General features: G+C 32.1%; 1 protein-coding gene across 1 annotated transcript in view; it reads left to right on the forward strand.

Annotated features, from left to right (window-relative positions):
• Positions 1-282: 282 nt before the first annotated feature.
• LOC134565493 (maltase-glucoamylase-like) overlaps positions 283-25,741 on the forward strand; it is a gene marked incomplete at its 5' end in the record, with an annotated part of 59,722 nt that continues 34,263 nt past the window's right edge. The window contains 19 exon segments of the mRNA XM_063425087.1: positions 283-403; positions 1,468-1,577; positions 3,737-3,888; positions 4,701-4,872; positions 7,984-8,083; positions 9,562-9,674; positions 10,223-10,348; positions 10,765-10,896; positions 11,491-11,610; positions 13,869-13,982; positions 15,153-15,237; positions 16,085-16,202; positions 17,684-17,855; positions 18,641-18,757; positions 19,879-20,033; positions 21,728-21,812; positions 23,195-23,251; positions 24,438-24,562; positions 25,489-25,577. Coding sequence (XP_063281157.1) covers positions 283-403; positions 1,468-1,577; positions 3,737-3,888; positions 4,701-4,872; positions 7,984-8,083; positions 9,562-9,674; positions 10,223-10,348; positions 10,765-10,896; positions 11,491-11,610; positions 13,869-13,982; positions 15,153-15,237; positions 16,085-16,202; positions 17,684-17,855; positions 18,641-18,757; positions 19,879-20,033; positions 21,728-21,812; positions 23,195-23,251; positions 24,438-24,562; positions 25,489-25,577 — 2,263 coding nt within the window.

Raw genomic sequence — 25,741 nt, forward strand, 5'->3', positions numbered from 1 at the left:
TACGTTATGTTACGTTACGTTACGTTATGTTACGTTATGTTACGTTATATTATATTACATTATATTATATTACATTACATTACATTACAATATATTATATTATATTATACTATATTATATTATATTATATTATATTATATTATATTATATTATATTATATTATATTATATTATATTATATTATATTATATTATATTATATTATATTATATTATATTATATTATATTATATTATATTACGTTACGTTATGTTATATTACTTTTTCTCCAATTTCCACCTGCAGGCGCTGTGCCGGCGCCGCGGGTGCTGCTGGAGCCCTCTCGGCGATGCCGGTGCTCCCTGGTGCTTCTTTGGCGCTGCGCACGGGTACCGGATGGAGAGCGGGCCCAGGGACACACCACAGGGTGAGAGGGGAATACATTAAATAAAAAAACCAATTAAATTATTAATAAATATTTTATATTATAGATAAAATATATATATTTGTGAAAAAAAAATATACGAATTATATATATTAAAATATATGTTATATATATTATTATAATATATATTATAATAGAATGTATATTATATGTATATAATAATAAATTATTAAATAATTTATATAATTTATATATAAATTGAATAAATTATTATTAAATGAATTAATTAAATAATTATTAGATATGCTTGTGTATATATATTATATATACAAATTATATTTATTATTATATGATATAACATTATATATAAATTATTATATAATGATAATAAATTATTATTTAATAAATTAATTAAATTATTATTTAATAATTTGTATTGTATATATAATATATATTTGTATATATATAAAATATATATGCAAATTATATATATGATCTGATCTGATCTGAACTGATATAAAATATATAAAAATAAAATTTAAAATTAAATACCATAATAAAGTTTTAAAAAATTAGTAGGAATAAAAAAAATGGAATAAATACAATAAATAAAATTTAAAATAATATTTAAAATTAAATTTAAAATAAAATATCATAATAAAGTTTTATAAGATGGGTAGAAATAGAAAAAATATGGAACAACATGTATAAAATAAAAATAAAATGTAAAGAAATTTTTAAAAAGCAGAATTAAAAATGGGTAGGAATAGAAAAAAATGAATAAAATATAAAACATATAATATAAGATATAGAATATAGAATATAAAATATAAAATATAAGATATAAAATATAAAATATAAGATACAAGATATAAGATTTAAGATATAAAATATAAATTATAATATATAAAATATAAAATAACTTTATAAAAGGTGTAAAAATAGAAAAAAAATTGAATAAAATAAAATATAAACAGAATAGAATAGAATAGAATAGAATAGAATAGAATAGAATAGAATAAAATAGAATAGAATAAAATAAAATAAAATAAAATAAAATAAAATAATTCTACACTAAAATCCTTTCCCTTGCCCTCCTCTCGCAGGCCTGGAGCTGTCCCTGCGCCGCCTCCGGGCGCCGTCGCTGTTCGGGGGCGATTCCGACTCCGTCCTGCTGAGGGCGCAGTTCCAGAGCGGCGCCCGGCTCCGCCTCCAGGTGGGGAAAGGGAAAATGGGCGGGAAACTGGAAAAATGTGCGGGAAAATCCGAAATTTGGGTGTGTTCCGTTTGGGCCTCCAGGTGGGATCCAGGAAAAGTGGGCGGGAAATGGGAAAAGATGGGCAGGAAATGGGGAAATTGGCTGAGAAAAGGGGGAAAATGGCTGGGAAAAGGGGAAAATGGGGTGGGAAAAGGGGAAAAAATGGGTGGGAAAAGGGAAAAATGGGTGGGAAAGGGGGAAATTGGGTGAGAAAAGGGAAAAATTGGTTGGAAAAGGGGAAATTGGGTGGGAAAGAGGGAAAAGTGGGAGGGAAAGGGGGAAAAGTTGGTGAGAAAGGGGGCGGGAAATGGGCGAGAAAAAGGAGAAATTGGGTGGGAAAAGGGGAAAAATGAGTGGGAAAAGGGAAAAATGGGCGGGGAAAAGGGGAAAAAATGGCTGAGAAAGGGGAAATATACCGGGAAAATCCAAAATTTGGTTGTGTTCCATTTGGGCCTCCAGGTGGGAAATGGGAAAAATGGGCAGGAAATGGGAAAAATGGGCAGGAAATGGGAAAAATGGGCAGGAAATGGGGAAATTGGGTGGGGAAAGGGAAATTGGGTGGGAAAAGGGGAAAATGGGGTGGGAAAAGGGGCAAAATGGGTGGGAAAAGGGAAAAATGGGTGAGAAAGGGGGAAATTGGGTGAGAAAAGGGAAAAATGGGTGGAGAAAAGGAAAAATGGGTGGAAAAATAGGAAAAATGGGTGGGAAAAGGGGGAAAAATGGGTGGGAAAAGGGAAAAATGGGTGGGAAAGGGGGAAATTGGGTGAGAAAAGGGAAAAATGGGCGGGAAAAGGGGAAAATGGGGAGGGAAAAGGGAAAAAATGGGCGGGCAAAGAGAAAAATGGGTGGGAAAAGGGAAATTTCATGCAAATCCCAAACTGGGGCATGGTCTGTTTGGGCCTTGAGATGGGAAAAGGAAAATTGGGTGGGAAATGAGAGAAATTGGGTGGGAAAAAATTCCAGGAAAATCCAAAATTTGAGTGTGTTCCATTTGGGCCTCCAGGTGGGAAAAGGGGAAATTTCCTGAAAATTCCCAAATGGGGAGGGTTCTATTTGGGATTCGAGGTGGGAAAAGGGGAAGTTGGGTGGGAAAAGGTAAATTCCGGGAAAATCCTGAATTGGGGCGTGGTCTGTTTGGACCTTGAGGTGGGAAAAGGGGAAATTGGGAGGGAAAAGGGAAATTCCGGGAAAATCCCAAACTGGGATGTGTTCAGTTCAGGCCCCCAGGTGGGAAAAGCACAAATTGAGTGGGAAATGGGGAAAAATGGGTGGGAAAAGGGGAAAAATTCTGGGAAAATCCAAAATTTGGGTGTGTTCCATTCGAGACTTCAGGTGGGAAAAGGGAAATTGGGTGGGAAAAATTCCAGGAAAATCCGAAATTTGGGTGTGTTCCATTTGGGCCTGCAGGTGGGAAATGGGAAAAAATGGGCGGGAAAAGGGGGAAAAATGGGTGGGAAAAGGAAAAAATGGGCGGGAAATGGGGGAAAATGGGCGGAAAAAGGGAAAAATGGGTGGAAAACAAGGAAAAAATGGGCAGGAAAAGAGAAATGGGGTGGGAAAGGGGAAATTCTGGAAAATCCTGAATTGGGGTGTGTTCCGTTTGGGACTCGAGGTGGGAAAAGGGGGAAATTGGGAGGGAAAAGGGAAATTCTGGGGAAATCCCAATTTGGGGCGTGTTCTGTTCAAGCCTTCAGGTGGGAAAAGGGGAAACTGGGTGGGAAATGAGAAAAAAATAATCTTTTTACTTCTCTATTTTTTGCATCTCCTTTTTTAATTTCCCCCTTTTTTAAAAAAAATATTCTTTTCCTTTTCTCCTTTTGTTTCCCCTTTTTAAAATTTTAATTTCCTTTTCTCCCTTCATTTCCCATTTTAAAAATTTTCATTTTCTTTTCTCCCTTTATTTCCCATTCTTTAAATTTTTCCCCCTTTATATCCCATTTTTAAATTTTAATTTTTCCCTTTATTTCCCATTTTAAAATTTTAATTTTTTCCCTTTATTTCCCATTTTTTCCCATTTATTTTCTCCCCACCCCCTCCAACCCCAAATTTCCAACCCCCCTCATTTCCATCCCCTAAAAAATCCCAAAATTCCCATTTTTTCCCCATTTTACCCGCAGTTCACCGACCCCAAAAAGAGGCGATTTGAGGTCCCCCACGACCATGTGGGGCCTTTTTCGGGTCCCGCCACCTCTGATCCCAAATACCGCCTGAAATTCCGGGAAAATCCCTTCGGAATTGAGGTCATCCGCACCAGCACCGGAAAAGTCGTGTGAGCCAAATTCCCCCTTTTTTACACCCCAAAAATTTCCAGCCTTGGGAAATTTGGGAAATTCCAAATTCATTGGGGAAATTTGGAATTGATTTGGGAAATTCCAGAAATAATTTGAAAAAATCCTAATTCATTTGGGAAATTCGAAATTAATTTGGGAAACTCAGAATAAAAAAAATTGGGAAAATTTTAAAAAATGTAAAAATTTAAAAATCTTAATTTTTTTTTAAATTAAGAAGACATTTTTAAAATTTTTGAAAAATTTAAAACAATTTAAATTTTTTTTTAAATTTTAGATCTTAAAAAAATTTTGAAAATTCTAAAAATTTTTTAAAAATTTAAAATTTTTTAGAAAACTTAAAAATTTAAAAAATTAAAATTTGAAAAACTGAAAAATTTTTAAAATTTAAGAACACTTTAAGAAAATTTAAAATTTTTAAAAAATCTTAAAAAATTTAAATTTTTTTTAAAAATAAAAAAATTAAAAATTTCAAAAAAATTTAAAAAATTAAAAATAAAGAAATTTAAAAAACATTTTTAAAAATTCAAAAAATTTTTGAATTTTAAAATTAAATTTAAAATTTTAAATTTTTTAATAAAAAAATTAAATTAAATTTTAAAATCAAAATTTTAAAAATTTTTTAAAAATTCAAAATTAAAAAAATTTAAATTAAAAATATTTTTAAATTTAAAATTTTTCAAAAAAATTTAAACATTTTAATATTTCAAAAATATTTCAAAAATTTAAATTTAATTTAATTTCATTTTAATCAATTTAATTTAATTTAATTTTAATTCCCTTTCCCCCCCAGCTTTGACACCTCCGTGGGCCCGCTGCTGTTCTCCGATCAGTTCCTGCAGCTCTCGGCGCGCGTCCCCGGCGCCGGCCTGTACGGGCTGGGAGAGCACCTGCACCGGCGGCTGCGGCACCGCCCGGAGTGGAGAACATGGCCGCTCTTCAGCCGCCACGCCGAGCCCGGCGCCGTGAGAGATTGGGCAAAATTCTGGCATTTTTTTGAAAAATGGGGATGGTGAAAAATGACCAAAAGCAATTATGAGGGTTTGAGGCGGGAAATTCGCTTGGTTGGTTGGGATTTGGGAAATTTTAACATGGCCACTCTTCAGCCGCCACGCCCACCCCAGTGCCGTGAGAGAGTGGGCAAAATCCTGGCATTTTTGGGCAAATTTCTGCCATTTTTGGGAAAATTTGGGGATGAGGGATGGTAAAAAAACCCGACAAAATTATGGGGGTTGGAGGCGGGAAATTGTCTGGTTTGGTTGGGATTTGGGAAATTTCAATATGACCGCTCTTCAGCCGCCACGCGAAGGCCAACCCAATGAGAGATTGGGTTGGATTCAGCCATTTTTGGGCAAATTTGGGGATGAGAGATGGTTAAAAATGGCCAAAAAATATCGACAAAATAATTAGGAGGGTTTGAGGGGGGAAATTCACTTGGTTGGTTGGGATTTGTGGAATTTGGATTTGAAATTTGAAGTTTGAAAATTGAAAATTGAGATTTGAGATTATTTGAAATTTGAGATTTGAAATTCAAAATTTGAATAAAAATTTAAAATTTGACATTTGAAATTTGAAAAAATTTGAAATTTGCAATTTGAGATTTGAAATTGGAAATTTGAAATTCAATACTTGAAAATAAAAATTTCAAATTTGACATTTGAAATTTGACATTTGAAAATCTGAAATTTGAAACTGAGATGTGAAAATTCAAATCTGAGATACAAAATTGGATACTTGAAATTTTAAATTTTAAATTTTAAATTTGGAGTTATTTGAAATTTTACATTTGACATTTGAAGTTTAAATCTGAAATTAGAAAACTGAAAATTAAAATTTGAAATTTCAAATTTGAAATCTGAAATAATTTGAAGTTTGAAATTTGAAATTTGAAATTTGAAATCTAAATATAAATTTTGAAAGTTGGAATTTGGAATTTGAGATTTGGAGTTTGAGACTTGAGATTTAAATTTGATGTTTAAAATTTTGAAAATTTGAAAATTTAAAATTTTGAAAATTAAAATTGGAGATTTGAATTTTGAAATTAAAAAATTAAAATTTGAGAATAGAAAACTAAAATTTGAAAACAGAAAATTAAAATTTGTAATTTGAAAATTTGAGATTTGAGATTTGAGGTCTGAAATTTGAAGTTTAAATTTTAAAATTAATTTTAAAAATTAAAATTTGAGATTTGAAAAGTAAAATTTGAGATTTGAGATTTGAAAATTAAAATTTTAAATTTGAAAAATTGAAATTTGAAATTGGAAATTGGAAATTGGAAATTGAAAATTTGAGATTTGACATTTGAAATTTGAAATTAGAAATTAAATGTTAATTTCGAAGATCCAAGTGTAAAGGTTGCAAGTCAGAATTTAAAAGTTGAGTTTTAATGCTTAAAGTTAAAAATTTTGGATTCACTTTAAATTTATTTTTTTTAATTTTGATTTTTAAAATTTACCAATATTTGAGGGTTAGATGCATGAAATTCTTCTTGGAACAAAGGTTTTTTTCCTGGGTTGTTTGGGATTTGTGAAGCCAAAAGGGAATTTAGAAATTTCAATTTGAAATTTGAGATCTGAAATCTGAAATTTGAAATTTGAAATCTGAGATTTTAAGTTTGAACTTTGAAATTTTGAATTTCAGATTTAAGATTTAAAATTTGGAATTTGGAATTTGAAATTTTAAAAATTTGAGGTTTGAATTCGAGATTGTAAATTGGAAATTTTGAATTTGAAATTTGAAATTTGAGATGTGAAATACCCAATTTGAAAATTGAAAATTGAAAATTAAAATTTGGAATTTGAAATTTGAGAATTGAAATTTAAATTTTGAAATTTGAGTTTTGAACTTTGAAATTTGAGATTTGAACTTTGAACTTTGAAATTAATTGTTAATTTTTAAGATCCAAGTTTGAAGATTTAAAGTCAGAATTAAAAAGTCAAAGTTTACTATCTAAAAGTTGAAATTAACTTTAAATTTAATTTTTAAATTTTTGATTTTTAAAGTTTTCCAAAATTTGAGGGTTTGATAAGTGAAAGTCTTGTTGGAATGAGGGGATTTTCTTGGTTGTTTGGGATTTGTGAAATTTCAATTTGAAATTTGAAAATCAAAATTTAAAATTTTAATTTGACATTTAGAATTGAAATTTGGAATGTGAAATTTGGAATTTGAAATTTGGAATTTGACATTTGAAATTTGAGATTTGAGATATGAATTATGAAATATGAAATTTGAAGTTTAAAACCTGAAATTTGAAAATCTGAGATTTGAAATTTGAAATTAAATGTTAATTTTGAAGATTGAAGTGTGAAGATTGAAAATCAGAATTTAAAGGTTGAAGTTTAATGTCTAAAATTTAAAATTAATATTAAAATGAATTTTAAAATTTTGATTTTAAAACTTTCCCAAAATTTGAGGTTTTGGTGCTTGAAATTCTTGTAGGAATTAGAGGGGTTCCTCTTGCTTGTTTGGGAATTGTAAAATTTCAATTTGAAATTTGAAATTTGAAATCTGAAACTTAAAATTTGAAATTTGAAAAAATCAAAAATTTGAAATTTTCAGTAATTATTAAAAGTAAGTTAAATTAGGAAATGTAAAAAACTTTTTTCCTCCAAAATTCGTAAATTTGCAGCAAATTTTCACTATTTTTCTCCAAAATTTCTCCAAAATAGAATCATATCTGTAATTATTAAAATTACATTAAATTAGATTTTTTTCCCTCCAAAATTTCCAATATTGGGTCAAATTTTTACTATTTTTCTCCAAAATTTGTAATGTTGGGCAAATTTTTGCCATTTTTCTCAAAAAATCTCCAAATTTTGGAGAAAAATCTCTAGTTTTGTGCTATCAGCTGATTTTGAACACTTAAAAATATTTAATTTAAAACCAGATTTTTTAATATTATGCTAAAATTCAACATTTTCACACTTGAAAAAAATTATATTAAATCAGAAAATTTAAAAAATTCTGCTAAAAATATATTTTTTATGGATTTCTCCCTTTCATGGTTGGGTTTTTTTTCCCGATGTTTTTAATTATTAGCTTTTTGTTTTTTACTGATTTTACTGATTTTTGCCCAGAACGGGGAGAATTTGGCTGGGGTCCAGCCATTCCTGCTGTGTTTGGAGGGCGATTCGGGAGCGTCCGTCGGTGTTTTCCTGATGAACTCCAATGCCATGGGTGAGGAAATGCCAAAAAACTCCAAAAATAGTAAAAATTGATCAAGAATATTAATTTTAACATATTGTAATGCAAAATATTAAACCAAAATATGAAAATAATTATAAAAATTTAAAATGTTCTAATTAAAAATAGTTAATTTAAAAATAAAATATTTAAAAACATTAATTTAAAATATTCTAATTTAAAATATTAATTTTAAATACTGAAATATTTAAAAATATTAATTTTAAATATTCTAATTTACCATAAAAACTATGAATTTTTAAATAAAATTCTAATAATTTTTAATTTTATAGAGTTTACCATTTAAAAATATAAACATTTTTAATAAAAATTTAAGAAAATATTGTAATTTTTAATAAAATTTAAGGAAAATATTATAAATTTAAATAAAATTTTAATTAATGTTTAAGACAATATTAACATTTTAAATAAAACTTTAATCAAATTTTAAGAAGACATTATGTTTTTTTATAAAATTTTACCAACATTTTAATTTAAAAGTTATATTCGTATTAAAATTTTGATAATTTTATTAATTTAAAATATTATTACTATTATAATTCTATTAAATATAAAAAATAATAAATACATTTCATAAAATATTTAATTTTATTAATTTTATTACAAGTTATCATTTAAGAAAATATTATCATTTCTAATAAAAATTAAGAAAATAATATCATTTTAAATAAAATTTTAAGAAAATATTATGTCGATAATTTGATTACTTGATATTTTAATTAAGTAATAATGTAATTAATTTAATTAATTCAGCGATCATTTAAGTCAGGGATAAATGTCAGTGAATTTACTCACAATTTAATTAAATTATTTTGATTGATGTTTTAATTTTTAAATTGATGATTTAATTCAAAAATTCAATAATTTGATTATTTGATCATTTAATTAAGTGATTAATTAAGTAATAATTCATTTAAGTAATTCAGACATCATTTAATTGAAGGATAATTTAAGTGAATTTATTCACAACTAAATTTAATTATTATAAATTTAATTATTTAATTAAATTTTTTGAATGAAACATAATTTTTTCTTTGATGATTTAATTCTTTAATCATCAAATTCAACCCATTAACTAATATAATAACTTAATTTAATTTAATTAATGAGACCAAGTCCCGCCTTTGGGCTCCCTTCCGTTTTCAAGGCTATAAATGAGAGAACAATCAAAGTTTTTAAGGGAACCACCCCCCCCAAAAATCTGAAAAAATTCCCAAAGCCCAAATTCTCCGAAATCTTTGAATTCCCATAAAATTTGGGCAAATTTGGGTGAATTTTCCCCGTTTTTGGGCCTCCCCTTCCTTTTCAGGGCTATAAATCAGCAAAAAATCAACATTTTTTGACGGGAAAAATCCCAAAAAAACCCCCAAAATTTCCCAAATTCCAAATTCCCACAAATCTTTGAATTCCCATGAAATTTGGCAAATTTGGGTGAATTTTTGTGCCGGCAGAGGTGGCGCTGACGCCGGCTCCCACTGTCACTTTCCGGACAATTGGTGGAATCCTGGATTTTTACCTCTTTTTGGGAGACACGCCGGAGCAGGTGGTGCAGGAGTACGTCCAGGTGTGGATTTGGGGCGAATTCCAGCAATTTTGGGAAAACCTAGGCGGTTTGGGGTCAAATTCCCATTTTATTGGGCTGGTGCCTCCCAAATTTGGGGTGAATTCCTGGAATTTTGGGAATATGAGGCAGTTTTGGGTCAAATTCCCATTTTATTGGGCTGGTGCCTCCCAAATTTGGGGTGAATTCCTGGAATTTTGGGAATATGAGGCAGTTTTGGGTCAAATTCCCATTTTATTGGGCTGACACCACCTGAATTTGGGGTGAAATCAGGGAATTTTGGGAATTTGAGTTGAATTCCCATTTTATTGGGCTGGCAGCTCCTGAAATTGGGGTGAAATCAGGGAATTTTGGGAATGTGAGGTGGTTTTGGGTCAAATTCTTGGTTAATCTGGCAGCCACTTTCCAAATTCGGGGTGGAATCAGGGAATTTTGGGAATGTGAGGCGGTTTTGGGTCAAATTCCCATTTTATTGGGCTGGCACCTCCTGAATTTGGGGGGAAATTCAGGGAATTTTGGGAAACAGATTTTTTTGGGGGTGGAATTCCCAGTTTATCGGGCTGCCGGCGCTCCCACCCTATTGGGCTCTGGGATTCCAACTGAGCCACCGGAATTATGGATCCCTGGAGGAGGTGAAGGCCGTGGTCAAGCGGAACCGGGCGATTGGGCTGCCCTACGTGAGTCAAAAAACACCGTCAAATTATTATTATTGTTGTTATTATTATTACTACTATTACTATTATTATTACTATTATTAATATTATTACTATAATTATTACTATTATCTTTATTATTGCTGTTATTACTATTATTATTACTATTTTTTGTTTTATTTTATTTTATTTTATTTTATTTTATTTTATTTTATTTTATATTTAATTTAATTTAATTTTTTATTTAATTTCATTTTATTTTACTTCATTTTACTTTATTTTATTTTGTTTTATTTTATTTCATTTTATTTTACTTCACTGAGGACAGTAAAAAAAACTTAAATTTTTCCCAAATCCGCCATTTTTCATGGAATCTTACCCCAGAGGAATTTTTAAAATTTAAATTTTTCCCAAATTTGCCATTTTTCACCCCAAACCAGGACGTGCAGTACACCGACATTGACGCCATGGATGGGCGCAAGGGCTTCACCTATGACAAATCCAAATTCCGCGACCTCCCTGACTTCCGGGGCTTCCTGGGCGCCGCCGAGCAGAAATTCCTCATTGTCCTGGTGAGGGGTTTTCCCGTTTCCCACCTTTTTTTGGGGTGGGAAAGGCGGAAATCTCGGAATTTCATTTTTCCTGCAGTTTTTTGGGCGGGAAACGCGGAAACCTCAAAAATTCTTTTTTCCCACCATTTTTTCTGGGCAGGAAACTCGGAAATCTCAGAATTTCCTTTTTTCCGCCCTTTTTTTGGGTGGGAAATGCGGAAATCTCAAAATTTCATTTTTCAAGATTTATTTTTTTTTCCCCCGGGAAACGTAGAAAGCTGGGAAATTTCAATTTTCCCGTTGTTTTCTGGGAGGGAAATGTGGAAATCTCAAAATTTCATTTTTCTGGCCCTTTTTTTTGGGGCGGAAAACACAGGAATCTCAGAATTTCACTATTCCCGCCCTTTTTTTGGGTGGGAAATGCAGAAACATCAGATTTTCATGTTTCCCACCTTTTTTTTGGGGCGGGAAAAGTGGTAATCTCAGAATTTCATTTTTCCTGCTGTTTTTTTGGGGCGGGAAACATGGAAATCTGGGAAATTTCATTTTTTCCACCTTTTTTTGGGTGGGAAAGGTGGAAATTTTGGGAATTTTGGGGGGTTTCGGTGTTTTTAGGACGCCGCTGTCTCCACGGAGCCGCTGGCAGATGGGAGCCCCTACGGAACTTTCCAGAGGGGCCAGGAGCGTGGGGTGTGGGTTAACGAGTCCAACGGCGTCACGCCACTAATTGGGGAGGTAATTAATTAATGGGCAGCTCCGGGAGTTAATTGGAAGGTGGATTAATCAACCCCGATATTGATTTTAAAGGGAATTTAATAATAGCCCCCAAAGCTAACGGGAAAGGGAATTAATTAATAACAACCAACTCTAACTGGAGAGGTAATTCATTAATTAAAGGCTCAAAACGCTAATGGGAGAGGGAATTAATAAATCCCCAAAACTAAAAGGAAAGGGAATTAATTAATAACCACCAACTCTAACTAGAGACATAATTTATTAATTAGTAGCCCCTGGGAGGGAATTAACAGCTCCTGATATTAATTGTAAATCGTAAAGGGAGTTTATTAATTAATAGCCCCCAAAGCTAATTTGAATGGGAATTAATTAACCACCAACTCTAATTATCTGGAGAGGTAATTCATTAATTAACAGCCCCTGGTGTTAATTAGAGAGGGAATTAAAACCCCTAAGCATGAATTAGAGTGGGAATTAATTAATAGCCCCCTATGCTAATTGGAAAGGGAATTAATAGTCCCTAATGCTAATTGGAGAGGGAATTAATCAGTAGCCACTGCCACTAATTGAGGAGGTAATTAATTAATAGCCCCTGATGCTAACTGGGAAGGTAATCCAGTAATTAATAGCCCATGATGCTAATTGGAAAGGTAATGCCTTAATTAATGGCCCCTGATGCTGATGGGAAAGGAAATTAATTACTTTAAAATTTTTAATTTTTAAAACTCTAATTTGACACATTTCAATTTCTTGATTTTTCAATATTTTGTTTTAATTTTATTTTTTGACATTATTTTGATTTATTTCAATTTTTAAATTTTGACATTTTGAAATTTTTTTGTACTTAGCTTAAATGTTTTGTGTTATTTTTACATAATTTTTTACTTATTATAAATTTTTTACTTTTAAATTTTAATTTTTTTAAAATCTACATTTAATTTATTCTGATCTTTAATATTATCAATTTTTGAAATTTCTGTGCTTTAATTAAATTTTTAAAATTTAATAATTATTTTTACTTATTTTGAAATTTTTTACTTATCAATTTTTAAAATTTTTCAAAATCTACCTTTTCTTTAATCTGATCTTTAATATTAATAATGTTTGAAATTTCTGTGCTTCACTTAAATTTTGAATTTTTAAATCATTATTGTGACTTTTAATTAAACTTTTAAATTTAATTTTTTTTTAAATCTACATTTTATTTATTCTGAAGTTTAATATTTTTAATTTTTAGAATTTCTGTACTTTACTTAAATTTTGAATTTTTAAAAAATTTTTGGACTTATTTGGAATTTTTTTTACTTTTAAATTTTAATTTTTTTAAAATAATTATTTTGACTTATTTTGATTTTTTTTTACTTTTAAATGTTAAATATTTTGAAACTTACATTTTATTTATTCCAATCTTTATTATTTTTAATTTTTTAAATTTCTGTACTTCACTTTAAATTTAATTTTTTAAAAAAAAAGTTGATAAATTTTGATTTTTTACCTTATCTGTATTTTACTCTAATTTAAAAACTTTTTAAATAATTATTTTTACTTATTTTGAATTTTTTTTACCTATCAATTTTTTAAATTTTTAAAAATCTACATTTGATTTATTCTGATCTTTAATATTTTTAATTTTGGAAATTTCTGTACTTTACTTAAATTTAAAAATTTTTAAAGATTTTTTTACTTCTTTTGAATTATTTTACTTATAAATTTTTAAAATCTTTTAAAATCTACATTTTATTTATTCTGATCTTTAGTATTTTAAATTTTGGAAATTTCCGTACTTCACTTAAAAATTAAATTTTTTTAATAATTATTTTGACTTATTTTGAATTTTTTTAACTTTTGAATTTTAAATTTTTTTTAAATCTACATTTTATTTATTCTGATCTTTAATATTTTTATTTTTGGAAATTTCTGTGCTTTACTTAAATTTTAAATTTTTTAATAATTATTTTGACATTGAAATTTTCTTTAATTTTTTTAAAAATTTAAAATTTTTGAAAGAAATTTAAAATCTATTTTGATTTATTTTTAATTTTGGCTTTTTCTACATCTTATTTCATTTTTAATTCCATTTTTTAAACAAAACTTTCATTTATTTTGATTCCTTTATTTTATAATTTTGATTTTATTTTTCATTAATTTTCATTTCCATCCCCTCAAGACCCCAAATCCCTCAAATCCCTTAGAACCCCAAAAATCCCCATTTTCCCCAGCCCCAAAATTCTCATTTTTATCCAATTTTTTCCCTCCAGGCCCGGCCGGGCCGGGCGGTTTTCCCGGATTTCTCCAACCCCGCCTGCGTTGAGTGGTGGGAGCAGGAATTCCAAAGGTTCCATGAGATCGTCCCCTTTGATGGCGTCTGGATTGTAAGCCAGCCCCAAAATCCCCATATTTTTACACCAAAATCATCTGGGATCGCATCTGATTTGAACCGGATTCAACCCAAGGGGAGATTTTCCAGGAATAACCCCAAAATCCCCATTTTTTGCACCAAAATTGCCCAGGATCGAACCTGATTTTAACTCATGTCAATCAGAGGAGATTTACCAGGAGTAGCCCCAAAATCCCCATTTTTTTCACCAAAATCATTCGGGAACAAACCTGATTTTAACTCGTATTAATCAGAGAGATTTCACAGGAATAACCCCAAAATCCCCATTTTTTGCACCAAAATCATCCAGGACCGAATCCAATTTTAACCTGATTCAAACCAAGGGGAGATTTCCCAGGAATAACCCCAAAATCCCCATTTTTTGCATCAAAATCACCCAGGATCCAACCCGATTTTAATTCATGTTAATCAGAGAGATTTTACCAGGAATATCCCCAAAATCCCCATTTTTCACACCGAAATCATCTGAGATTGAACCTGATTTTATACTGATTCAGTCCAAGGGAGAATTTCCCAGGAATAACCCCAAAATACCCGCTTTTTGCACCAAAATCATCTGGGATCAAACCCAATCTTAATTTGTGTCAATCAGAGAGATTTTACTGGAATAACCCCAAAATCCCCATTTTTTTCACCAAAATCATTCAGGAACAAACCTGATTTTAACTCGTGTTAATCAGAGAGATTTCACAGGAATAACCCCAAAATCCCTATTTTTTGCACCAAAATCATTCAGGATCGAATCCAATTTTAACCTGATTCAACCCAAGGGGAGATTTCCCAGGAGTAGCCCCAAATCCCCATTTTTTGCATCAAAATCATCCAGGATCAAACCCCATTTTTACCTCATTCAATCAGAGAGATTTCCTGGGAATCACCCCAAAATCTGAGGGAATTTGACCCAATTTGAATTGGGTAAATTAATTAATTTCATTAATTTTTTTATGTTCACCTCATCAATTTTCATACTCTCTGTTATTTTGATGGGAACAGGTGCCAGGAAAAAAAACGTGGATTTGAGGGGGATTTAACTACGATAATTGCAGTTAAGATAAAATCACGTTCATGCCATAATTATGTTCAAAAATTAAAATGTTTTGGCATTCCAAAATTCCCGGGTTTTGGGTGATTTGGGATTTTCCAGGACGTGAACGAGGCCGCGAGCGCCATGCCTGGCTCTGTGCGTGGCTGCACCAACAACGTCTGGAACTTCCCGCCCTACACGCCCCGTAAGGATCCAATGGGAATGAGCGGGAATTTTAATTTTATCGTTGTGTTCTGGTCATTGTTTTAATTTTGTTGTTTGTATTTGTTTCTTTGTTTTTAGTTTTTTTTTTTTTTTAATTTTTTTTTTAATTTATTTTTTGTATTTTTAATTTTTTAAAAACTTATTTTTATTTTATTTTATTTTTTATATTATTTTTTAATTTTTATTTTTAAATTTTTTATTTTTAAATTTTTATTTTTATTTTATTTTTAATTTTTTGAAATTTTCATTTTTATTTTATTTTTAAAAATTAATTTTATTTGAATTTTTAAATTTTATTTTTATTTTTTATATTTTAATTAATTTTTTTATTTTAATTTAATTTTTTAAATTTTATTTTTATTTTATTTTTATTTTTTAAATTTTTATTTACTTTAATTTTTAAATTATCTTTAATTTTAATTTTTTAGGTTTTTTAATGTTTGGATTTTTGTTTATTTATTTTTATGGTTCATTTTTGTTGTTTTCGGGGTTTTTTATTTTTAATTTTTATTTATTTTTATTTTAATTTTTTAAGGTTTGATATCTGGTTTAATGCTTTTTTTTGTGTTTATTTATTTTTATGGTTAATTTTTGTGTGTTGTTTGTTTTCATGTCTGGTTTTATTTTATTCTTTATTTATTTTTAATTAAAATCTTTTAATTTTTGTATCTGTTATTATGTTTGCTTATCTCTGTGTTGTTTGTGTTTGTTTCTTTCTGGGTTTATTTCTAGTTTTATTTATTTTTAATTTTTGTATTTGTTTGTAACTTGCACAAGCCACATTTAACCATATATAATTCCCAATTTTAACTTGTTTTTCCCAGCAGGCGTGGCAGAGCTGCCTCTCTTCGCGCGCTCTCTCTGCCCGGATGCCGCCCACGCCTGGGGCCGCCACTATGATGTGCACAGCCTGTACGGGCACACCATGGCAGGCGCCACGCACCGGTGGGGAGCCCAGGAATTCTGGGAAATTCCAGGAAATTCTGGGAATTTGGGGAAATCCAGGAATGCTCCCCCTCGGAAATGAGCCCCATTCACCGACTGACCACTCCTTTTCCTTTTCCTTTTCCTTTTCCTTTTCCTTTTCCTTTTCCTTTTCCTTTTCCTTTTCCTTTTCCTTTTCCTTTTCCTTTTCCTTTTCCTTTTCCTTTTCCCTTCCCCTTCCCCTTCCCCTTCCCCTTCCCCTTCCCCTTCCCCTTCCCCTTCCCCTTCCCCTTCCCCTTCTCCTTCTCCTTCTCCTTCTCCTTCTCCTTCTCCTTCTCCTTCTCCTTCTCCTTCTCCTTCTCCTTCTCCTTCTCCTTCTCCTTCTCCTTCTCCTTCTCCTTCTCCTTCTCCTTCTCCGTCTCCTTCCCTTCCCTCCCATCGTTTTATTCCATTATTTCATTTCAATCTCCTTTTTTAATCTCATTTTAGCCCGTCATTTTATTCCACTATTTCATTTCAATATCCCTTTTAAATCTAATTTTAGCCCATAATTTTATTCCGCCATTTCATTCCATTGTTCCATTCAGATTTCCCTTTTTAATCTCATTTTAGTCCACCATTTTATTCCAATCTCCTTTTTAATATCTCATTTTATTCCACTATTCCATCCCACTATTTCGTTCCAATCTCCTTTTTAATCTCATTTTAGCCCACCATTTTATTCCATTATTCCATTGCAATCTCCTTTTAAATCTCATTTTAGTCCGTTGTGTTATTCCACTATTTCATCCCACTATTTCATTCCAATCTCTTTTTTAGTCTCATTTTAGCCCATTATTTTATTTCATTATATCATTTCAATCTCCTTTTTTAATATCTCATTTTATTCCACTATTAAAATCTAATCTCCTTTTTAATCTCATTTTAGCCCATCATTTTATTCCATTATTTCATTCCAGTCTCCGTTATTAGTCTCATTTTGGCCCATTATGTTATTCCACTATTTCATTCCATCATTCCATTCCAATCTCCTTATTTAATCTCATTTTAGTCCAATATTCTATCCCACTATTTCATTCTATTATTCCATTCCAATCTCCTTTAAAACCATAATTTTATTCCATTATTTTATTCCACAATTCCATTCCAATCTCTTTTTAAAATCTCATTTTAGCCCATAATTTTATTCCACTATTTCATACCATTATTCAATTCCAATCTCCCATTTTAATCTCGTTTTATTCCACTATTCCATCCCACTATTCCATTCCAATATCCTTATTTAATCTCATTTTAGCCCATCATTTTATTCCATTATTTCATTCCAATCTCCTTTTTTAATCTAATTTTATTCCACCATTCCATTCCAATCTCCTTTTTAAATCTCATTTATTCCACTTTTCCACCCCGTTATTGCATCCCACTCTTCCATCCCAATCTCCTTTTTCTACAAATACCTTTTTTTTGTTATTTTTTCCCAATTTCCCGTTTTTTCTCCCCAGCGCTTTGCTCCGCCTCTCCTCAAGGCTCCGCCCCCTCCTGGTGTCCGGCTCCACATTCGCGGGCTCCGGCCGCCTCGGGGGCCACTGGCTCGGGGACAACGCGGCCACGTGGGGCCACCTGCGCTGGGCCACGCCCGCCCTGCTCGAGTTCGGCCTCTTCGGCATCCCCTACGTGAGGGTTCGGGGGAAAACGGGTGGAAACGGGAAAAAACCTATATATTTATATTAGAAATATAGAAAATATATTTCTGTATAAAATATAAAAATAATAAATATTAAAATGATAGGAAAATAATATATTTTAATATAAAATATTAAATAAATAAATAAAAATAATTAATAATGAATATATTTTATATAAAATATGAAAATAATAAATATAGAATAAATATATAAATTATATAGAAATAACATATATATTTATATAATAATATATATTTATTGTATCCATTTATTATATTTAAATATATTTATTGTCTAATAATACATATTTATATTATGAAAATAATAAATATGTTTATATAAAAAAACAAAAAAATAAATGTATGAATTCTTTAAAAATATTAATTATATTTATATTATAAAATAAAAATATATGTTTATATAAGATATGAAAATAAATATATGAATTAAATAATTTTAATTTTAATTTTTAATTTTATTTTTAATTTAATTTCAATTTTAATTTCAATTTTAATTTTAATTTTAATTTTAATTTCAATTCTAATTTCAATACTAATTTCAATTTCTATTTTAATTTTATATTCAATTTTAATTTCTAATTTTAATTTCAATTTTTAATTTCAATTTCAAATTTGATTTCAATTTTCAATTTCAATTTCAATTTCAATTTCAATTTCAATTTCAATTTCAATTTCAATTTCAATTTCAATTTCAACTTCAATTTCAACTTCAACTTCAACTTCAACGTCAATTTTCATTTGAATTTCCTGTCAGGTGGGCGCGGCGATCTGTGGCTCACGGGGCGCTGCTCCAGAGGAGCTCTGCCGGCGCTGGATGCAGCTTGGAGCCTTCTACCCCCTGGCCAGGAACCACAACCACGAGCCCGGCGCGGTGAGGAGCCCAAAATTCCCGTCAGGAATTAAATCCCTGCACTGATTGGTCCAAAATTGGGGAATTCGGGGAATTTTTTGGAATTTTTGTGAGCTGGCGTAAAATTAAATTAAATTACATTAAATTAAATACTAAAAATATAAATTCAAATTGAATTTGGGGAATTAAATCTCTGCTTTGATGGGTCCAAAATGTGGGAATTCGGGGAATTTTTTGGAGTTATTGTGAGCTGGTATTAAATTAAATTAAATTAAATTAAATTAAATTAAATTAAATTAAATTAGTAAAGCACAAATGAAAATAAAAATTAAAATAAAAATTAAAATAGAATATTGGGAATTAAATTTCTACTCTGATGGGTCCAAGAATTGGGGAATTTGGGGAATTTTTTGGACAGCAGGGGAAAGTTTGGCATCATTGAATTTTTTGAGTTTTTGTGAGCTGGTGTAAAATAAAGTAAAGTAAAGTAAAGTAAAGTAAAGTAAAGTAAAGTAAAGTAATGTAAAGTAAAGTAAAGTAAAGTAAAATAAAATAAAATAAAATAAAGTAAAATAAAGTAAAATAAAATACAATAAAGATAAAAGAAATAAAACAAAAATTAAAATAAAATAAAAAGTAGAAATTAAAATTCAATTTTGGGAATTAAAGCAAAAATGAAAATAAAATAAAAATAGAAATTCAGTTTTGGGAGTTAAATTTCTACTTTGATGGGTCCAAAAATGGGAAATTTGGGGAATTTTTTGGACAGCAGGAGGATGTTTGGCATAGTTGAATTTTTGGAGTTATTGTGAGCTGGCATAAAATAAAACAAAACAAAAACCAAAAACCAAACCAAACAAAATAAAATAGGATTTCAAAATAAAATAAAAATAAAAATAAGATGAAAATTATAAAATAAAAGAATTAAAATAAATGAAATAAAATGAAATAAAACTAAAAATAGATTGAAACAAAACAAAACAAAACAAAACAAAATAAAATAAAATAAAATAAAAATTAAAAATAAAAATTAAAAATAAAAATTAAAAATAAAAATTAAAAATAAAACCAATTAAAACTATTTTTTTTTACATTAAAAAAATAATAAAATAAATGCTTTCCCCTGTCTGCCCTGGCCGAAGCCGCAGGACCCGGCCGCATTTGGTGCTGCCTCGGCGCTGGTGAACTCCTCCCGGCACTACCTGAGCATCCGGTACCGCCTGCTGCCCTACCTGTACTCGCTGCTGCACCGCGCCCACACCCGCGGTGACACCGTGGCGCGGCCGCTGCTGCACGAGTGAGTCCAGAATGCACCGGGGAATGCAGCTGGGAATGCAGCTGGGAATGCAGCGGGGAATGCACCTGGGCCTTTATCTGGATCTTGATCTTGACTTGAATTGTGAACTTGACTTGGTCTTGACCTTGAGTTGAATCTTGGTCTTGATCCTGAGCTTGACTTGGATCTTGATCCTGATCTTGATCTTGGTCTTGACTTGGTTCTTGATTTGGATCTCGATCTTTACTTGGATCTGGATCTTTATCCTGGCTTGGTTCTTGATCTTGACTTGGATCCTGATCTTGATCTTGAGTTGGGTCTTGATCTTGACCTTGACTTGAGTCTTGATCCTGATCTTGATGTTAGTCTTGGCTTGGTTCTTGATTTGGATCTAGATCTTGACTTGGATCCTGATCTTGACTTGGACCTTGATCTTGACTTGGATCTTGATCTTGATCTTGATCTCGACTTGGATCCTGATCTTGATCTTGACATGGATCTTGACCTTGATCTTGATTTGGATGCTGATCTTGACTTGGATCTGGATTTTTATTCTGGCTTGGATTTCAATCTTGAGCTTGATTTGATCTTGAGTTTGCCTTGGATATTGACTGGGATCTTGGTCTTGATGTTGACTTGGCTTTGATCTTGATTTGGTCTTGATCTGGACCTTGATTTGATTTGGGTCCTGATCTTGATCTTGATTTGGAACTTGATCATGGTCTTAACTTGGGTATTAACTTGGATCTTCACTTGAATCTTGACTTGGATCTTAAGCTTCATTTGGATCTTAATCCTGATTTTTATTTGGATCTTGATCTTGACTTGGTTCTTGATCTTGGCTTGGTTTTTGATTTTGAACTTGATCTTGGGTTTGACTTGGATCTTGACTTTGGCCTTGATTTGGGTCCTGATCTTGATCTTGATTTGGATCTTGATCATGGTCTTGACTTGGATATTACCTTGGATCTTGACTTGGATCTTAAGCATGACTTGGTTGTTGACTTAGATCTTGACTTGGATATTAATCTTGATTCTTATTTGGATCTTGATCTTGACTTAGTTTTTGATTTTGAACTTGATCTTGACTTGGATCTTGACTTGGATCTTGATCCTGATTTTGACTTGGATCCTGATCTTGATTTGGATCTTGGCCTTGATTTGGTCTTGATCTTGACCTTGGATCTTGATCTTGGCCATGATTTGGGTCCTGATCTTGATCTTGATTTGGATCTTGATCATGGTCTTGACTTGGATATTAATTTGGATCTTGACTTGAATCTTGGCATGTGTCTTGAGCTTCACTTGGATCTTAAGCTTGACTTGGATGTTGACTTGGATGTTGATGTCTACTTGGATCTTAATACTGATTTTGATTTGGATCCTGATCTGGATCTTGATCTTGACTTGGTTTTTGATCTTGACTTTGACCTTGACGTTGCCCTGTTCCCCCTGGAGGCCCTGATGGGGGTGATCCCTTCCTGACTTAATGAGTGGCAGCCCCACGCCCATTTGCATAATTAATTAGTGCATCATTAACTAGCTGAATTCGCTTCACGTCACCTCCACCCAAAATCATCCTGGGATGTGCCGTCATTTAAACACGCGAAACCTTGAAGCTTTAAACCAACACGAATTAGCCTTAATTAACATGCAATTAATTACTGACCAAATTAATTAATGCCGCTAACGACCCTGCTTTGTCGCCGGCCCAGGTTTTACGCTGAGGAGGCCACGTGGGACATCAGCGATCAGTTCCTGTGGGGCCCGGGGCTCCTCATCACCCCTGTGCTTGAGCCCGTAGGTGGAATTTCCTTAATTCCCACCTGGAATTGCAGCAAAAAACCCCCAAAAATTGATTTTATTGATTTTTTATTCCTTCGGTTCTGGGGTTCCTCTCCAGTTTTGTCTCGTGGTGATGTTCTCTGGATTTAAATCGTAATTCCCTGATTTTTGGAGGGATTTCCCCCTCCTGGTATGGATTTTAAAGCTGGAAAAGAAGAAAATTAAGTCTCATTTAAATACAATTTTCTTTAATATAAATTTCTCCTAAAATTATTTTTTCCTTAATTTCATTTCCCCCTAAAATTCTTAATTTTTAAACTTGATTTTGTCCTTAATTTATTTTTACGGGTTTAATTATCTCCTAAATACTTTTTCAGTTCCATTTTCTCCTCAAAATCTTCTTTTAAACTTTGTTTTCTCCATAATAAATTTAATTCTCGACTAAATATTTTTCAATTTCATTTTTTCCAGTCATGTATTTCAAAACTGATTTTTCTCCATAAATTATTTCTTCCTACATTTAATTTTTTTCTTGAATTTTTTTTATTTCGTTTTCTGCTCCAGAATAATAATGAATTTTAGGGTTTAATACTTTCCTAGTAATAATTTTTTAGTAATAATAAAATATTAATATTTTTCAATGATTTTTTAGTAATTTTCTTCCTTTTTTCCCACTTATTTTTAACATTTATTTTAAAATTGAAATTTAAAATTTAAAAAATAAAATTAAACATTTATTTTAAATTTAAATTTATTTTAAATTTTTCTCAAATTGCCTTTTATTTTAAAATTTTCCACTTCTGCGTTCATTTGTTCTTCATTAAATTTAAATTTAAATTTGAATTTGAATTTAAATTTAAACTTAAATGTGAATTTGAATTTAAATTTAAATTTGAATTTAAAATAAAATTTAAGCAAATTTTTCCTGAATTACATGTTTCCCTTTTTTCCCCATTTTCCCCTTAAATTTTTATTTCTGATCCACTTTTCCCATGATTCATCGCAACGAAAAATTGGAATTTTTGCTTTTCCCATCGCTCAGGAATTCTTGAAGTGGAACAAAAAAATCCCCTAAATTCGAGAAATATCAGCAAAAACAGTGAAATTTGGGCGATTTAATGATTCCCGTGAATATTTTGGGACTTTGTGTTGGGAGTGCTCCAATTTCGGGTTAAAAACAGAGAATTTCAGCTTTGCCGTTGTCGCGCTTGGACCCTTGCGACCCAAATCACTGAAATTCAGATCGAATTCTGCTATTTTAGGCTTCCTTGATTTGATGATTTTCCGCTTTTAGAACACTTAAAAAAACCCCAAATAGGCAAAATCCTGCTGGAATTTTGGTGATTTTGGGCAATTTTGGGAAGTTTTGGCTGGAATATTCCATGTTTTTCCTTCAGGGGGTGGAGGTGATCTCGGCCTACATTCCTGATGCCGTCTGGTACGAGTTCGAGTCGGTGAGTCCAGGAGTTAAAATTCCTTAATTTCTTTAATAAATATATATATATATAATATATATTAAATAATATAAATAATATTAATTTAAATAATAAAATACTATATTAAATAATATTTATTTAATAAATTAAAAAAAACACCTGAAATGTTGAATAAATAAATGGAGCAATGAGTAATGCTGCTCCTTCCCCTTCCTCCTTCCCCTTCCCCTTCCTCCTTCTCCTCCTCTTCCTCCTCTTCCTCCTCTTCCCCATCACCCTCGTCCCCTTCTTCCTTTTCTTCTTCCTCTTCCTCTTCCTCTTCCACCACCACCTCCTCCTCCTCTTCCTCTCCTTCCTTCTTCCTTTTGTCCTTCCTCTTCTTCATCCTCCTCCTCCTCCTCTTTTCCCTCCTTCTCCTCCTCTTCCTCTTCCTGTTCCTCCCCTTCCTGCTTTTCCTTCTCTTCTTCCTCCTCCTCTTCTTCCTCTCCTTCCCTTTCTTCCCCCTCTTCCTCATTCTTCCTCCTCTTCCTTTCCTTCCTTCTTCATCTTGTCCTTCATCTTCTCCATCCTTCTCTTCCTCCTCTTTTCTCTCCTTCTCCTCCTCTTCCTTGTCTTCCTGTTCCTCCCGTTCCTGCTTTTTCTCCTCCTGTTCCTGCTTTTCTTCCTCCTCTTCCTTCCTATTTTCCCCCTCCCATTCCTCCTCTTCCTCCTTTTCCTCCTTCTCTTTTTCTTCCTTCTCCTTCTCTTCCTCCTTCTTTTTCTCCTTCTCCTCCTGTTCCTCCTCATCCTCCTTCTCCTCCTCTTCCTCCTCTTCCTGTTCCTCCCCTTCCTGCTTCTCCTCCTCCTTTTTCTCCTCCTCCTTTTCCTCCTCCCATTCCTCCTGTTCTTCTTTTTCTTCCTCTCCTTCTCCTCTTCCTCCTCCTCCTCCTCCTCCTGTTCTTCTTTTTCCTCCTCCCATTCCTCATGTTCTTCCTTTTCCTCCTTCTACTTTTATTCCTCCTCCTCGTCCTGGTCCTCCTGATCCTCCTGCTATTCCTCCTGCTGTTCCTCCTCCTGCTGCTGCTCCTCCTCCTCCTTTTTCTTCTCCTCTTCCCTTTCTTCCTCCTCCTCCCCCTCCCCCCCCCCTCCTCCTCCTCCTCCTCCTCCTCCTCCTCCCCCTCCTCCTCCTCCCCCTCCTCCTCCTCCCCCTCCCCCATTCCCGCAGGGCTCCCGGCTGTGGCTGCGGCGGCAGTGGACTCACCTATACCTGCCTGGTGACCGGCTGGGACTGCACCTGCGCGGGGGCTGCATCTTCCCGGTGCAGGAGCCGGCTACCACCACGGCTGCCAGGTAAAGCTGGCACCTCACTGGGCGGAAATGGGAGAAAGATGGGCAATGATGATGATTTCACCATCTTTGGCTTCTTCATCTTTATAATCTTCTTCATCTTCTTCTTCATCTTCGTTGTCTTGTTCCACTTCTTGTTCTCAGTCTTCTTCTTCATATTAGTTTTCTTCATCATCCTCTTCTTCCTTTCCTTCTTCTCATCTTCATCTTCTTCATCTTCATTGACTTCCTCTTCTTCATCTTCTTCTTTGTCTTCTTCATCTTCTTTGCTTTTGTCTTCGTCATCCTCTTGTTTTTCATTGTCATCTTCATCATCTTCTTGGTGTGCATTTCTTTGTCTTTGTCTTTGTCTTTGTCTTTGTCTTTGTCTTTGTCTTTGTCTTTGTCTTTGTCTTTGTCTTTGTCTTTGTCTTTGTCTTTGTCTTTGTCTTTGTCTTTGTCTTTGTCTTTGTCTTTGTCTTTGTCTTTGTCTTTGTCTTTGTCTTTGTCTTTGTCTTTGTCTTTGTCTTTGTCTTTGTCTTTGTCTTCCTCTTCCTCTTCCTATTCCTCTTCCTCTTCTTCATCATCTTCTTCATCATCTTCGTCTTGTTCCGTAACATTTACCATTTCTGTACTGAAATTTAGGAATTTAGATCCCTGCCCCAAACCCATCCATTTTTCACCTGATTCATTTTTTATTGCCTCATAATTATCTAAGCATCATTGATTATTTTTCTAATTAATTAATTAATTAATCCAATCAATATTAGGTTTAATCCCAACAGATGAAAATCATTCAACACTAAAAATTCAGACGATGGGGAAAGTTTTGAATCTCTTATGATGAACATAAATAGAAATTAATATAATTAATGACACTAATAAAAAATTAATTATATTATCAATTGTTAATTAATGTTAATTAATTACCTCAAATTGTGGATTTCCAGCCGCAGGAACCCCCTGGGGCTCATCGTGGCACTGGATGAGAACCAGGAGGCCACGGGGGAGCTCTTCTGGGACGACGGCGAATCCGCAGGTGAGGGGCTTCAAATTCCCCGAATTTGATCAGTTTTGGGTCGCTGAGCTGGTTTTGGGGAAGGAAAAATAAAATAATGCAAAAATAATAATTAAAAATAATTTCAGTGTTCGAAGGTTGAAATTTTTAAAAATTCAAGTATGTAGCAATTTTTAAAATGAAAA

The sequence above is a fragment of the Prinia subflava genome, unplaced genomic scaffold (assembly GCF_021018805.1).
Source record: "Prinia subflava isolate CZ2003 ecotype Zambia unplaced genomic scaffold, Cam_Psub_1.2 scaffold_52_NEW, whole genome shotgun sequence".
In the NCBI taxonomy this organism is placed as follows: Eukaryota; Metazoa; Chordata; class Aves; order Passeriformes; family Cisticolidae; genus Prinia; species Prinia subflava.